Source organism: Rhopilema esculentum, chromosome 5 (assembly GCF_057945365.1).
Source record: "Rhopilema esculentum isolate cy_ngs chromosome 5, ASM5794536v1, whole genome shotgun sequence".
Taxonomy (NCBI): Eukaryota; Metazoa; Cnidaria; class Scyphozoa; order Rhizostomeae; family Rhizostomatidae; genus Rhopilema; species Rhopilema esculentum.
The window spans coordinates 9,832,090-9,848,723 of record NC_142819.1 but is presented as its reverse complement, the minus strand read 5'-3'; the positions used below and the strand labels follow the sequence as shown (position 1 = coordinate 9,848,723).

Below are 16,634 nucleotides of genomic sequence, written 5' to 3'. Positions count from 1 at the left end.
CTTTAAAACAAGAAACTTGAAATGAGGAGTTGATGTAATCCTATTAAAACGCAAACACGGAGATTCAACATTTCACTGCTCAATTTTGGGCTAAAATAGGGTAACTACTTGAAAGAATCTCGAAAATCTGCAAAATGTACGGATTGAAGCAACCAGCATTCAATGCGTAGCCTCATATCCATTCTGAGTGATGCAGATTGTCTAGTATCACCAAAACGAGTCAATTCATTAACAATCGCTTGGTATTTTCTGCAAAGCAGCATGTGTCTTAAGAACGTATATCCAGTGAAAATTAGCAATTCATATGCACAACTAGCTCTTCTTCAATTTATACTGCATACACTCTTTTTCAATGAACTAAAAATGTTTCTTGAGGCCCTATGCTCTTATTTAAAGATAATTTGAATCTCCAGCGTTCTAAAGATATTGCTTTAGCGAGGATTGCTCAGTTGTTAGAGGCGCTGACTAAAGACCCCGTGGTTCGAGTCCCTGGCGTGACCAAACTGTCACCCAGAGTGAGGAGAGTCGCCAGCTCTCTGTAATTCCAGGCATAGGAATCACGAGGTGTGGTCACATTTAGGACTCTGCTCGATAAGCATAGCTTCTCAGTGTCCTAAAAACTACCCTCGCATGCTAGGTAGAAACAAATACAAATGCAAATACAAATATAAGCAAGGTTCACTAGCTGATAATGCGCGAGAAAACATTTTCGAAAAGATAAATTTTTTTCTAACTTTCATCAAGGCTGTGTGTGCATGCTCTTAAGCAGTTGTTTTTCTTCTTCGAAAAATCGAGACCCGGTGTTCCTATAAGATGTGTTATCATTAAAAGTGTGCAATTCTTAAGTCTTGGTAACTCCCTAAAGAGGGAAAGGTCTCTTGGACAATATATTCGAGTCAAAAGGGACAAAGCTCTAAGAGTTGTACTTACCATAAATTTAGATTCTCCTAAAGACAGCGTTTCTGTTATGTATCCAGCATCTTTCAGATTCTCGACAAGATCACGTAAGCTGTCCTGAAAGCGTTCAGCAACATCAAAATCAGAAGTAATAGGAGATACACTGCCATAGATAGCGTGTTTAAATGACACGAAACCAATAAAATTCAATATGAGATATAAGATCTGTGAAAACAAAATACTAAAACATCATTTTTACTTAAAACAAAACAATCATATTTACAAGTAATTCAAATTTGGTTTTTTTTTAAAAAAAGCCATTTTTTAATAAAGAAAATAACTTGACAACTTGACAAGCTAAGCTAGGATGGCTAAAGATTTGAAAAGTAAAACAAGAAATGTCATGTCAGTAGAAGGATTCTCTCGTAAAGCCGTGGCCAAACGACTCGATTTTTCACTCGATTTTATACTCAACAAGAAATTGAGTGAAAAATCGAGTCGTTTGGCCACCTTGTGGAGCGAGTCGTATGGCGTCGAGTGATGTCGAGTGAAGTTTGATCTTTATAAAAAATATCGAGTGAAAAAGGTGTTGTCTAATGAAAACCGAATCGTTTGGCCACCTTGTCGAGTGAGTTCGTCAAGTTAATGTTAAAGGACATTTGCATGTAAGATAAGCACGGCAGCCGCTTTGCGTTTTTTGCCTTCATTTGGTTGGGGGGAGCATAAAGTCGAGTGAAAAATTGAGAGAAAAAAAGAATCGTTTGGCCATCCATGCTCGACTTTGCTCGATTTTGAGATCAAATGTCAAGAAAAAGATCAAGCAAAAAATCGAATCGTTTGGCCAAGGCTTAATAGGCTGCACTGTCTAAAAAGCATAATATTGAGCCAAGATGATTAGGGAAATTTGAGCCAAAGATGACAGCTTCGTTAGTCACAGAATGGATAAGAGAGGAAAATGAACAATAAAGCTTATTGTTGTGAGGCAATTAGACTTCACATTAGTTTTCTCTGTTCTCAATGTTGCAAGACTATTAAGCTGCAATTTACTGCTAATCTGACATGGATTTTTCAAGAAGATAAGAATTCGGCAGCACAATTGCAGGTGCTTAGTGAGAAGGCATGCTGTGATCTTGATTGAAACGAGTATTCTCAAAACGCTGGCAGGCAGAGCTTAGTGCACTTTGCTGTCCAAATAACGAAGATGTTTTTCGAATTGATTTTAAACGATCAGGGAACCAATTTGCCATTACAAGGAATGTTGCTTATTTAGAATGTTGCTCATAAGAATGAATGTCGACGAATGTGAAGAATCCGGTTCGGATAATCCGATTAACCTCGAGTCATACACGTCGAGGAGTTTCTTTGACTGCATCAACGAATCACAGGTCGCCTAGGGTCAGGGAACGCTCTCCTAGAAATATGACATCAAGCAAAACATTATACCTCTCCGGATTGTTCATGTCCGCCATGAATGTCATTATAAACCAGCCTATTTACACTTCTAACTCAAAATAAATCGAAAGGTTTTCAATCCCATTATTGAGGGTATTTTAATATACAGTAGGAAAATCCATGTCAGATATTACGGCAAGGGTAACATATCTCTGAACTTTTTGCCACCATGATGTTTAGCTATCCTTACCTTCTAGAAATTGGAAAATCTTTGGTAAACGGCAAATACCTGCTGCGTTTACCAAATATGGACATTTTCCCAAACAGGGGGTTACGGCCAGCTTGAATCACGTGCACTGCAGCCTTTACTGTATCTACCCTTATTCTACTTCGAAATAAAATGATTATATTAAAGCTAAGAAGTTTTTCAATGCAGTCCGATAGCAATTATATAAGATCTTGAATGAGTACCTTGAAAAGACAGGGAGGAAATCTTCAATCAGTGCCTTTTCTGTAGACTTGTTTTTGTCACTCATTTTTGAGTAGCCTCTCCGTGATACCTGCGCGCAGATTTTACGGAGGGGTGTTACCCTTCCCATAATATACACCTGGTATATAAAGTGAGGAAGATTTAAGATTGTATATAGAATTGTTAAAGCAACAAATATCCATATTTACGCAGAAATTGTGTTGTTTGTTAGGTAATTTCAGTCGAGGTAAAAACAGTGTGTTAGCCGAGTAACTGGCAGAAGAAACAGTTCATTTGGGACTCGATTTGTGCGATCATTCTGCTTCACTACCCAACTCATCAGCTACCAAAATCGTGAGTCTGTTTAAAAACACACCTTTTTCAAAGCCTTGGTTTTGGCTTTCGAAGTGTAAGCTGGATGAGTAACCAATACATCGATATCACCACAGCTTTCTGCTCCTGCAAATCAACAGCCTTTACATCAGATGATGTGTTTATTCCTTATTGATATATGATACATATTATCACTAGTTTTACGATAAAAATTTCTCTGTTAAATTTTAAACTACAGTGAAATGTTAACCTCCATATCTTAGCGCAATTTATCCCAGGTTTTGAGTTTTTGCTTCTCGAGAAATTATGTCAAAATGCATTTAAAGTGATCCTAATTCCACACATCGTAGGAAAATTGAGAACTTATTTAATGCGATCACACTTTTTGTTGTTTAGGAAAATTGGGATGGGCTAGCGGCACGGGTGGTTGTTACAGTGGAATTTCACTAAATTGGAAAAGTGAACTCAGACCGCTACATTCAAGAAATTTTAATCATGTTTAATTCAATCACTAGAAACATAAAAAAGATCTTTTTTTGTTGAATGATAGTGAGGTCCATTATTAAGATGACGATACAAATTATTCTTTTCTCATCAAGATAAAAAGCAGTTACCTCGATGCTTGAAAACAATACTGTTAAATTAGGCAATTGGTTTACAAAAACTATATGAAATTGAACGAAGAGATATTACGAAGATACATTGTTCCTCTGTTATCAAATAGAGTATAGGGTAAAAATTGTTAAGGTGGACCGAAAAACAGAAAGGTTTTGCAAGAGCCTTAGAAAAACAATACATTCCTGAAGAAAAATTTGGAACTTAATGAGAGCATTTGTAATGTCTCTGTTTAAAAATTGCCCATTAACATCGATGTTTTATAATAGACACAAAAAGGCAAAAATCTACCATATTCACGAAAGGGCGTTACGGATAGTGTATCAAGAAAGAGCCTCAACTTTTAAAGAACTGTTAATAGATAATGCAGAAAGTACAGATAATGCAGATTGATCAAATGAATCTGCAGTTCCTTGTTACCGAAATATACCGAACATGGATGAATGTAATGCTTTATCAATAGATCTCCAAAGAAAGGCAAGTAAATTACAAGAGCTGGAAACAATATCTTTGCACGCAAACCTAGGACCACTGCTTATGGATAAGAGAAGTAAGCTACCTGGGACAAAGTCTCCAGCGAGTATTAAAAATTTTATAAAAAATATATCTGCTTTCAATCCTATCAACTTGAAGCCAAATGAAAGGAGATTTCTTGTTGCTGATAATGATTAAAAATTTTAGCTAAAGTTTGAAATTTAGGTACTGCTAGCTAGATGATTCACTCAAGATGGTGATCTATTTAGCAAGATGATGCCCTGATTTTAGATCGAAAAACCCGCAATTTTATAAACTTTTGAGTTCAAACCTCTTCTGTAGCTTCCACAGATGCAGGCTTCGAAATCTTTGTCATGTTCTGATATTTTTTTAAGAATGAACTCCTGTAAATAAAAAGATACTTAAACGACTGATTTTACAAGTTCATACATACATAAGAAATATAAAGATATAAAGTCTCAGATTCTTCTCTCTCGCAGAAAAAAATCATTCCATCGCTAGATTTTGTAAGATCTACGATAAAAGCGAAACCGGCCCCTGTCAGGAACTGAGCTAGCACTGGACAGAACCAATTCCTCTCGTGTAAACAGAACTAGTACTGGACAACAATTAGATTTAAATTTATATATATTTATATATATGCAGTGTTTACTTTATGGAAATTCATTTCCGAGCGTGGTATTCTTGCTTTAAAGTCTTCAAAGTGCCTACAAGGAAATAATAATGATAATATTAATGAAATAAAATTGGGACGAATATCATAACATGATCAGCCCACCAAAATCAGCAAAACTTCTTCTTTGCAATAGAGTACCAAAGTGTGTGTGACGTCATCGAAAATCTATTACTAGAAATTCTTAATTTTGACCACATAATCTGAAAGAACAGCATAAAATCACTCTCAACATGAAAAATCAGTTAGATATGTTCAAAGTTGGGCGAAATATGGCCAATGGTAGGTTCAATGTTTGCTAACGGATTACTGCTATTCTGGCCTGGTTCATAAAGTTATGGACCAAGACCAAATTACAGAGGATTGATGGGGAAAGAGCATGTGCTTATGCGGCCATTCTCAGTTAATTTGCAAAAAAATCTTTTCCTTTTTTGGTATATATGATCAAAGTTGAAAAATTCTAGAAATGAATTTTTGTGACGTCGGCAGAGAGCGGCGTACAGTGAAAACTGAGATAACTCCGTTATCATGGCTGCCTAATGATCACATTACGTTTGCAGCTCGCAGCTAAGAATCGTCCTGTTCTCAACACAAGAGCGTAATTTAGAGCAATCATTGAGCCAATGAGAGAAGCATATCATTTGCATTGCGCATTAGTGCGGAAGCCCGCAGTAGAAATTGCTTTCTCATCATGCTGGAAAAAGAGACTAAAACAATTAGAGTTATACCGAAAAAAGCACATTTTCGTAAAGGCTTTGTGGGTTGGTTTTTGGCTGTTTTTGGGAAAAGCGGACAGCACTCTGGTATTAATGCTTTACCAAGCAAAGTTCGATCTACGCTTCGTACAAAGTTAGACATCGAGTTATGACCATTTTAACACTGAAATTATACCAGAAAGACGTCAGCGATAACGTGACAACAAAGGATTTTTTGAAAAAGTACAAATCGAAAGTTTCAAGTTTAGAGTTTAGTTTAGCAGAATCTGTTGAGAAAACAAAAGTTAGCATAATTGTTAGATTGTTAGAGCATATGCCCTGTCTATATGATGCAAAGTTTGAAAGCCGACTGAATTTCCAATACATGCTGGTTTGTCTCCCCAACAAATTTGAAAGCATGGAAACCGAAAACATGCCTAATCTTTAATCGAACTCTTTTTATAGAAATTATACTTCTGTGCAATAAGCACTGTAATGACCAAATATAAATTACATATTTGGATACTTCATTCATAAAAGAAAACTTTAAAATGCAGAATGTATAGGCTTTGCTTCTTCCAATGTTTTATCAAAATAAATGTCAAAGTGATGTTTGAATAAGAAACATCGTTGCTGATGACATTCATCAAAGTTCACTTACTTCAGACCGATCTTTTGATGATGGTTCAGCTTTTCGATGTTCTTCTTCAAATCTGTGAATTTAGTTGATAAAGATAGCAGCAAAAGTTCAATTGACGACTAAAGTCATTCAGTTAGAGCTGATTTTATGCCTTCATAACCTAAATACACTTAAAAACCCAAAATACAAGATCAAACCACTAACTTCAATTAACGTAGAAAACCTCTAGAAATAAAAGCCTATAACAAAACATTAATTTGTCACAATATAATTTAAATTTAATTAATTTTATCAATACTACGTTTAGAAGGTAAAAGGGTAAAGGGCTTAAAAGAAATATTATCAACCAAGTTATGGTGGATGTATTTTGATATAGTTAACGAGGAGAAGCCACTATTGTGAAACGGACAATGTTTTGCCAAAGGACAGCAACATTTTAATTTCTACAAGACCTTTTTTGCTTCTTTTAATTTATGTGAGCGCTGACTTACGTTGACCTCTAGCCTTTTGTTGTTGTTTTTATTGCTTTGTTTGTAAATATTCTCGTACCCAGTCTCCATAACTATATATGCTGTCCATAGTTTTTTGGGCGTTGCATTCGGGTATATTGTTGGAGTAAAGTGACAAAGAGTTGAAAGTAAAAAGACACGGAGGGCGTTCCTCCAAAGCGGAAGACTTGAAAGTGGCGGCACATGTAAATATAGTTGGTAATGCTTTTAGTTACGGAGGCAAATAGATTGTAAGTAATTGTTCTTAAGTATATTAGCTTTCGTTTTTCATAGATGTTCGTTTTGTTCAGTTTACTCTACTACTTTAATTTGTTCGTGTCATTCTTACTAGGCCTAACCTATTTCATATTGACTACCTGCTTCTTTTCTTTTATCAATTACTAATTTGTATTTAATTTTGTTGCAGGAAACCATGTTCTGAGGTATCACATTGCGTTGATTTTTTGTGTTCCCTGGTGAGACTCAGGACTTCAGCCACGTTTGGCGCCATAACTATTAATATTTTAGCAATGGACTTTGTGATAATTTCACCAGCAAAAAATGTTTGTACAGCCAATACATTTGATTTGCAAAATGAGAAGGATTTTCAGATCACAAGTTAATTGAAGGGAGAAAGCAACGGAAAATTATGTCTCGAGTCACTAGAAAATACTTTGCACTACTCCAATATTATTTGAGTTCAAAGTCCTGAAAAGTTGTCAACCTTCCTTGGGCCATGAAAACCTTACTATATAACTTTCCTCATTTTCATTGGGTCTAAATGAGCATGGTCAGGAAATTTGGGTAGTCTTGATCTCCTCTGTTTTTGTTACATTAGAAGTTACATGCTTTTATCAATTAATAACTAAAGCAGGTAATAATTTAACTATATATTTTATAAAGAGTCAATGCCCAAATTTAACAGTGCAACGCAGTTCTCCAAACGCATTCATATTAAAAACAGGAGGTTTATAAATATTATTTGATTTTGTTGTCTAAATGTTTTTTTAAAAACCATAAGGCAATACGATTTCCTAAACTTCCTCAAGTTCTAAATTTTTGATCACCTTCCTCCATTTCTTCTTCTACAACCTTTCTCCGGTTCTTCAGAAGTCTTCTCCAAACCATCGTTGAAAAGCTAATAAAGCCAACAGCTAGCACTGCCCAACTGAAATCTGGGTTACACGTTCCATGCATCCAAGTTATGCTATGTAAAGCTTATTACAAATTATGCCTATTTTACACATGCCTGTTAAGTTTTGGTTTGCATAATCGACGCGTATAATATAACAATGATTTGCCAAAGCCTGCTAGACGTACAGGATTGCCAAAAATAAATACGAATTAATTTGAAAGGAGGCCTAAAACTATTTGCCAAGGATGCATAGTCGACTTCAAGATGCTTTAGATTGACTAAAATGCCTTGGCACGATAGCACTAGATTGATATAAATATTTCGGATTTTCGTTAGATAAAACACACGAGGAAGGACTGGTTTTCATAATGGTAATTTTCAGGGACCATTAATCAAAATTGGATGCAAGGCTTTTTTGAAACAGTAGTTTTAAGTGGGCACATCTCTTCTCGCAGGGCACATATATTCTCGCAGGGCACATCTCTTCTCGCAGAGCACATCTCTTCTCGCAGCTGTTTCAATCAAGAAGGGCGTGAAAGTGCAGCTTCATAGTTTTCGGAACTAGGAAATCAAGCTTAAATTCCTTTGCGCTTTTTTTTCGGCTATTAACCAACTGTAAATGCTACGTAGCATGTTTCCTTAATATTTAGACTTGATTCAATTTAAGTATCTTATATGTGTAGATTAACAAAAATATCAGATTAACCAAATGAAACAAAATGAAGCCACAAACAATTTCAAAACGGTACTTAAAAAAATACAATCTTGTTTCAGATGTTCTGAATGTTTACCCCTTCCCCCGAAGAACCTTCTAGCCCCCCCTAGCCGAGATATGCTCCATGGTCCCTGATTCAAGAAACATGTAAGAGGCCCCCCTGTAAGAGGTTTATTACTAATGATTATTATGCTATACCGTTCGAAGAAAGCATAAAGTAACTATTTTTCATGTCGGCATTATCAGCATGCATGACGCGTTGACGGGGCACCTTGCTTTCAGAAATTCTTGAATTCTGCAATGAACTCAATTTTTTGATATTCACGTTTTCTAGATCGTGAGCTTCCAATTTTACAATCTTGATCTCAAATTAAATGATAGTTAGCGCACAGGAAATTGGATTCTAATAAACATGCAAGCTATTTCTTTTCGTGTCTGAAAATTCCTAAAATTTTTGAATAAACTTCTCATTTCTACTGCTCGACCAAACCAAGTTGCTATCTAAAAATCTTACCATCAATCGAGTTAATTCCATCATCCACCAACTTTTTGGCAGCACTCGGCCTATGGTGGAGAAAAAAGAAAAATAGCTTATACAGAAAAACAAGAAACTTGGTACTAAAATAAAAAATAATTTTTGCAAATTCGGTTCACAATGAAAAAGAAAAGTTGCATAAATTTTCAACAGTTTATTAAATTGTGCAGTTATGTAACAAGACTTCGCTTTTTATTAGAAAATACGCTTAACTAGATTAGCTAAATCAACTGGTTCATGAGAAAAAGTCGGGCTTCAAAGTAATCTTGTTAGTAAAAAGTTAATTTTTTATGAATGGATTGCTGAGTAAAGGCAGGCTTTATCGGCTTTCCCTGCTGAGAATAGGCTTTATCGTGCTTCTTAAATTGAAAAAAAAACTGAATTCAACTTGATGTTTGCACTGAGGTCTACCCCAAAAGGAAGAGGCATTTGACAGTGTTAAAACTGCCATAATTCTCTCCGTAGCCAAGCTTCAAAGTGGGAAACATTATTTGGATTTTGAGAAAATATCTCATTTCTATTGTCTCTCTCTGTTCAGGGATTAATTAGATAAAAGCTTAGGTGATATTAATTACCCGATACCGGAAACTTGAGTTAGCTCGTTGATTGCAACCGAAGCACTGCTTGCTCTGATCTTTTGGAAAGAAGAAACACAAATATTTCTAGAGACTCTTAGTAACGAGATTTACAGAGAAAAACATTTAATGGTTTGTTCTCAACCTCTCTCTCAAAATTTTGACCTCACAATGAGATTACTCTACTGTAACAACTGTACATTATTTCTATGACTGTTTTTAACAGACTCAAATCTTGATGAAGAAGAAAGCTTTTAAGAGCCATGACAGCAAATATAACTAGTTTTGATGAGAATGTTAGAAAATATTTTAATAAGAATATACGGAAAGTGCGAAACAGATCGTTTTCTGCAAATATAAGACCATGTGTTATAAAAGGTTATTGCCTAACGCCTCCAATGCAAACCCCAAATGGCCTCTTATGCCCTTAATAACTCTTACCAGAGTTGAGTATGTTCTTACTTAATCAACAACTGAATCAGTGGTATAGAAGAATAACTCCCGCATGACATTCTACAAAAGTGCATGTAACCTGATAAACCTACCTTTTCCAACTTTTGAAGCGTCCCGGTCCTGATAAATTCGTCAATCTTTTTTGCTATTTGTTCTCCTATACCAGGCTTAAAAAATAACAAATGAAAAACTTTAAATTTTTACGAAAATTCTAAAATACGAAAATGATAAATGTCAAAAGAAATAAACACAGAGGCCAACGTAGTAGTCTGCGTCATTTGCTGCTCTGTAAGCGACTTACGTCATCACCAGAGTGCCAAAACTTAAATTGGAAATCAAATTGAGATTTCCTTATATAATACAACAAAGTACCAAATAAAAGTTTAAAAGACCTCAAACCACAAGAAAAACCGTTTTTATACGGCTTAAAACTACGAGCAAACATTTTTAAAACATTTTCTGATCAAATGAATTATTTTGCGAGTTGAAGGGTGTCGGGAATCTAAATCTAAACTCATGTCACTTCCAATGTTATTAAAACTCAAAGACAGGCATGCGTGAAATAACTTCAAAACGCCCATACCCCCAAGGGTTCACTTGAAATTTCCATATACGGAGGGGTCCATCCGGTAATTATGGGTAATAATTGGGTACCGTGTTTAACAATGTATCTTTTTTATACTTATGGGTCAAACTAACACAAAACAATATAAAAAAGATGAATAAAAGAACAGATCTATTTAAACTGATAATTATAGGATAAAGTCTAAATTACTGTGACTAGTGGTCTCTGATGTGCTCAACAAAAATATTTTGTAATTTGATATTTTTGGGTCTGATCAACACTTTAAGGGCTGTTAATATTGGGTCTGTAAATTTTTTTCCTCGATATTTTTGGATGAATTTTGATAATTGCGGATTGACCTCCCCGTATATAAAAAGTTTGAGTATTTATGATTGCATCAAATCGTCAGCGAACAGAGGAAAGGTGGTGTCAACTTTAGTGCTAAAATTTAGTGCCATTACATTAAAACACAATTTGGGTATAAAATCAAATTATTCTCGGTTGTTATGTCAAATTTGCATATTTTTCTGATCAGCAATACCAAAATCAAAATAACTGGTATGTTTAAGTACACATTACCAGTTTTCTTGCTTCAGTTCCCGATGAAATCCTAGTTGGGTGGTCAGCAAGGACTGAAGCAGCTTTCCTACAAAAGAGGAAGCAGTTTTCATCTAATTGAGAATGCATTGAGAAAAATTGATTTTGAGAAATCATTTTACTACATCGAAAACTACTGCAGTGTCTTTATTTTCTACAATGCAAGCCTCATACCTTTACTTTTACACTGGAACATCGAAGCTAACGATCGTTTGACTATTTTTAATCTCACGAACGCAATCAAATGCAAACTCGTTAACCGTTCATGTTTTTACAATACAATTTTTCAAGAAGACATATAAGGGGGTCATCTATCCCTTATCAATGGGCATAGCGGATGCTCAACGTTTAAGGGGAAGGGGGTCAGCATAGGTATTGCCTGAATATTATTGCTGTATTGTGATAGAACTACCCGAATTGAACCTGAAATATGATGTATTTTGGTTGCAGCCCTCCCAGCCTACACCTTTCCTTCATCTCTGAATGCAGAATATTTATATGCCTTTCTGCTGCATTTGGGTAGAGTAGCAATGATTCAAAAGCAGATTAGGATGGTGTTAACCCAGAATATCGTGCTTATATCTGTGTATGACATACTTATATTAATCTGCTCGAATCTTACGAAAAAACACAAAAGACGCCTCTGCCAATATGCTAAGTGATTACTAGTAAGTAAACAAAATGAAGGTCTTTGTTGTCCATTACATGCACTTAAAAACGTTCAGTGTAAAAATTTGCGAACAAATTTAGGGCACTATGAAAAAAGAACAGCGGGCTAATAAATGACAATATCCACAATTCCAATTTTTCCAAGCTCACTACTTGCAAATTATGTAATATTTTTCCAAAGATATGTAGAACTGGCTATTCTTTTGTTATGTTACCCTCAACGATTCGTAGTCATAGTCTAGAATAGGGTTAAAAATGATAGATATTAACAAACCTGTAGGCTTTGGACTTGAACATGTTCTTTTCTACGTTTTTCTCATAATCAGCAAGCTCTAGAATTCAAGCAACATGGTTTAGCATCTCTTTTAACCAAAAGAAAAGGTAGCAGAAATGCAGTAAACTTTATTAGTCAGTTCGAGAGCTACATTAAACAGAATGATAATCAAAGTAGCGTTTTAGGTGCATGGTTTTCCTAACCCTAACACCTGTATTCTTACAAAAAAAACATCAATCCCTTCGTACCTACAAAAGCGAAAAAGTAACACTGAGATAAAAAGTAGACAACCATTTTGAATTTCAGAAAAAACATCAATCATTTTCCGAAAAAAAGGCAGTTTAGCTTTACAGGGGTTTTTTTGCTCCCTCTGACCCCCTCCATCATCCGGAAGTCAACGCAACAATAGCAGAAATTATAAATAGCACTAGAACAGATGCTACAGTTTCATACAAAAAATGCCTGTTTCTAAACAGAAACGTAACATTTTTAATTATGATGAAAATCTACAATTAAAGTGAGAGAAACAAAGAGCTGCTCTTTGGAAAATCTTTCAAATTTACGTTGATTATACGATTTAAATCTATTCAGGACTCTATCTCTAAAGGATAATTGTCCTGCAAGATATCTTAATGTTCTATGCTCAACTTGCCAGAAAGCAAGCATCTCTTCTCTCTTTTGCTTCATTGTTGATCTTTCAAGGAATACTAACTTTTTCGCAATGAACACTGGTCAGTGGTGTTGTTACAGCAAGTTCTATCACTAGGACTGCTCCAGGAAGCGCTTCTTTAAGTCTAGACTATTTCATGATAGCTAACAGATCCTAAAGACTAGGTACTCCCTCTTTAGTTTGCTCAATCTCAATTTCGTCGTACTGTAAATTGAAGGAGTCCAGAGCCATCACATTGGAACTATCTTCCCGGGATGCCTCTTTATCGCTTGCAATTGCCCGTTTTTCTTTCTCTTTGCAACCAAAGCATTCCTTTTATAAACCAGCTGGCGTATAAAAGCTCAAATTTCTTTTTTGTCATATCGCACAGCAATATGATGAACAAAGTGATTTGAGTAAACTTTGCCCGATAACCACTGATCGATTTAAATGGCAACGAGTTTAGGGGAGGGGGGAGGGGGGGGGGGTGTTGGATAAGGATAGAATTTTGTGCCACACCGATCAGGTGAATGGAAACTGATGGAAATGCCCATTTATTTAAATTCAGTTCTTAACTTGAATAAAGATTGAGAAGAAAACATGATAAATCAAGCAGCTTTTCTGCATCATTTTGTTTTTACAGACTAACAAAAAAATGCTTTGTACTGCATCAAAGCAACATTTAACAAAGAACATGAAAATCATTTGGCAGTAAATGCAGTCTATTTGTTTATTGGGTGAATAAGTGGTATTAGACTAATAGTTTGAATAACACCCTAGTTGTCCCTGTTATCAAGATTCCTATTTCCTATTTAGATCAAACCCAAGCTACAGGATAGAAAGTTTTCTCTTAATTGCGGCTTACATAAGTGGGCATGTTCGAAAAACTAGGTGGCATGGTAGAGGAAACATTTTCATAACAGTACACCCAATGCCCATGTTTTTGTCCATGTGGAAGCAAGGGTCAATTCTGGTCCCCTGGCCTTGAGATCCCATCATTTCCCCCAAATTATTCCCAAACTCACTCAATTTCAAACATTATACTTGACAGGTCAATCGATAGTAACATAAAACAATACCAATATAACCATAAGTTAAACTTTTGAATGATTAATGATTTTTCGAAAAGCATCAAGTTGGTGACAAGTGGAAAAATTTGCAATTGAAGAAATGTAGCCAGGCCTAAATTTGAGACCTGGCTCAAATTAATATTCACTTTTTTGGGATGCCAGCCAGACAGGTTTATCAAGTCTACATAGAAAATCAGACCATGAGTGTAGCCAGGTCAGCTCTTTATCTGTATCTGCAGTGTTGAATGTATGCCTAGATATGGTTGTCTTGTCCCAAAAGATGGCAAAGGCTACATCAACTAAAAAAATTCTATCATGAAAATTATGTTGAATGGATTATTACATACTATACCTATTGCTATTCTAAACAAAGTTCTAAGCCATACAACACATTGCACATATTACAAATATAAATAAATTGATACTTTATTCCACTCACCAATCAGAAAATCGCAAAAATCAGAATTAGGACTTGCTTTTGGTGCCTTTCTTTTGCTCATATTTGCTCTGTAAAAGGATAGATTTGGAATGAAATATGAAAGAGACAATACAACACTTTCTTACAACTTGAATTACAGGCAGGGTTGGAATTGAATATATTGATTTATGACCAATCTTGGACACAACTATCAAGAAAGCAAAAGCAAGTAAATATGTATCATCCAGCAACCCACCTCAATACCCCCCTACCCCCTCCCTCTCTCAAACCTTCTTTCTTCCTTTTTTATCAATATCAGAATTTATCTGTTATATAGCAGAGATGTTAACATAAGTAATGCCAAAGATGTGGCAGAAACTCAACACGACACTTAAAGATGTCTGTCTTTAAATCCAAGAAAGGAACTATAATTGTATTTGGCAATGTTTAGCACCCCATCCAGCTAGTGGCAAGGTTTTATTGATGTTCAACTAATTACATTTGAAAATGATAATAAAATAAAAAAAGGAAAAAACATAACTTCTTTAAATATTCTAAATTTAGGAATTGAATGATTTGCATTGAACCTCGGCGCACTTTTGGAGGGCTAGAGTTATCTGCTGTGGTACATTTTCATTTAACAAAAGGTTTGAACATTTCACCTCTCAACTCAAGCTCACGTCACAAGTCAAATCCCTCTCACTTGTCGCGCCTGATATAACCTAACGAAACTTTTAGACTCTATATTGTTTTAGACTCTATAAAATCTATATTGTTTTTGGATTTTTTCTGGCGCATCAATACCCATTTTGCAAGGCAATAATTTGAACAAGAAAATTTGAAATACCTAGCTAGGTAGAAATCAGCGGGCAATACATCATACATCAACATACAACACAACAGGCCTCAAACGTCATATTGGAATCTTCCAGAAATATTGCTATAAAATCAAGCAATGATATTTCTGTCATTACACTAGTATAAACAAGAAAAGGCATATAAGCTATCGTTTATGTACTTCACAATAGAGTATAAGTTTTCTACCAGCTACTTCCCGTGCCATTCACCATTCACATAACAACAATCTGACACTACTTCATGTAAGAGAACACTATAGAAGTACCCGATGTATGACTCCACTATCTCTTTTGGACATCTTTTTGCTGACACGTCTTTCGGTGCAGGCAGGGGTGAAGCCAAAAAAAATTTTTGAGGGGTAAAGACGTGCTTTATGCCAACAAAAAAGAGCGTGTCTCACATTTGGGGGAGTGTGGTCAAAAGATAAATACTCTTATATACTGACAGAAGAGTTAATACCTTACAATTGTTGAAAGAGGTTCCAGGGTGAGTGCAAAAATAGCTTCTTTTGCCCGGAAAAAAATCCCTAATGTGCCGACGGACAAATGTTTGCACTTTTGCTCTGTCACTTCATACTTTTTGTTGAGGAGGGGCGGGGCGTCTGCACTTTTGCTCTGTAAAAAAAGTTTGCCCTGCTAAAAGTTTAAAAAAGCCATAAAGAAAATAAAAACTACAGAGGGTCTGAAGCTATGTTATTGTTAAAGAATGATAAATTACGTTGCTTTTTTTATTCTAAGACGTCTTATTTTTGATTTGACTACTTTTTGATAATTTGCTTTAGACCACTGTCAGGTTGTGGATCTCCTAGGAAAAACCTGTCTTGGGCCTATATTAAGGAAATGTGCTTCAGAAATGTGACAAAAGGCACAACGTATTTTTTAGAAAAAGATCAATATGCACACTATCACCCCTCTGAACTCTTGGTTGGTTAAGCAAGATGTAAAATCACTACACACAAACATTCTTCAAGATTAGAATATCGATACTTAGCCACGATGCCATAAAAATTGTGGGGAAACCACCCCGCTGCATTCTCTAAACCATACATAATATATCTCGTAACTATATTAACATATTGAGAGAATATCGGATCAATTAATAATTCAGCAATTCGACAAAGTCACAGTCACAACTTCTTAAACCGAACAAAACAAGAAACAATGGACATGTGGCTTTCATGGCTAATATTTTACCACAAGACAATGGCACCTTCGATATAAAAAATATCTTTAAGACACACTTGGAGATTATTGCAAAGGACAAAGAAATATAAAATAGATGGTCGCAAATTTCAATTTAAGTCCTTCGAAAGCATGATGATCTCGAAGATTGGCTTATCCACGCAAAACTTGTGTCACACACTTCATTGCAACCTAGCTCACTGCAATACCCCTGCAACACATATCACAATATATCCAACTCAA

General features: G+C 35.4%; 1 protein-coding gene across 5 annotated transcripts in view; it reads right to left on the bottom strand.

Moving 5' to 3' along the window:
• Window positions 1–15,455, bottom strand: part of LOC135689878 (DNA polymerase beta) — a 63,522-nt gene extending 48,067 nt beyond the window's left edge. For 3 of the 5 annotated variants that reach the window (XR_016143787.1, XR_016143788.1, XM_089108624.1), the window contains exons 1-12: window positions 15,200–15,451; window positions 14,374–14,441; window positions 12,216–12,273; window positions 11,255–11,321; window positions 10,203–10,277; window positions 9,658–9,716; window positions 9,062–9,111; window positions 6,231–6,282; window positions 4,854–4,908; window positions 4,512–4,584; window positions 3,135–3,217; window positions 931–1,014 (exon numbers count right to left, since the gene is read on the bottom strand). Coding sequence is in view for 3 of the 5 variants with exons in the window: in XM_089108624.1 (XP_088964750.1) it covers window positions 931–1,014; window positions 3,135–3,217; window positions 4,512–4,584; window positions 4,854–4,908; window positions 6,231–6,282; window positions 9,062–9,111; window positions 9,658–9,716; window positions 10,203–10,277; window positions 11,255–11,321; window positions 12,216–12,273; window positions 14,374–14,441; window positions 15,200–15,243 (768 nt within the window). In the remaining 2 variants the exon portion in view is untranslated. Of the gene's footprint in view, window positions 1–930; window positions 1,015–3,134; window positions 3,218–4,511; window positions 4,585–4,853; window positions 4,909–6,230; window positions 6,283–9,061; window positions 9,112–9,657; window positions 9,717–10,202; window positions 10,278–11,254; window positions 11,322–12,215; window positions 12,274–14,373; window positions 14,442–15,199 lie in introns of all 5 variants that reach the window. The other 2 variants (XM_089108625.1, XM_089108626.1) reach the window with 2 other exon arrangements.
• Window positions 15,456–16,634: the final 1,179 nt, after the last annotated feature.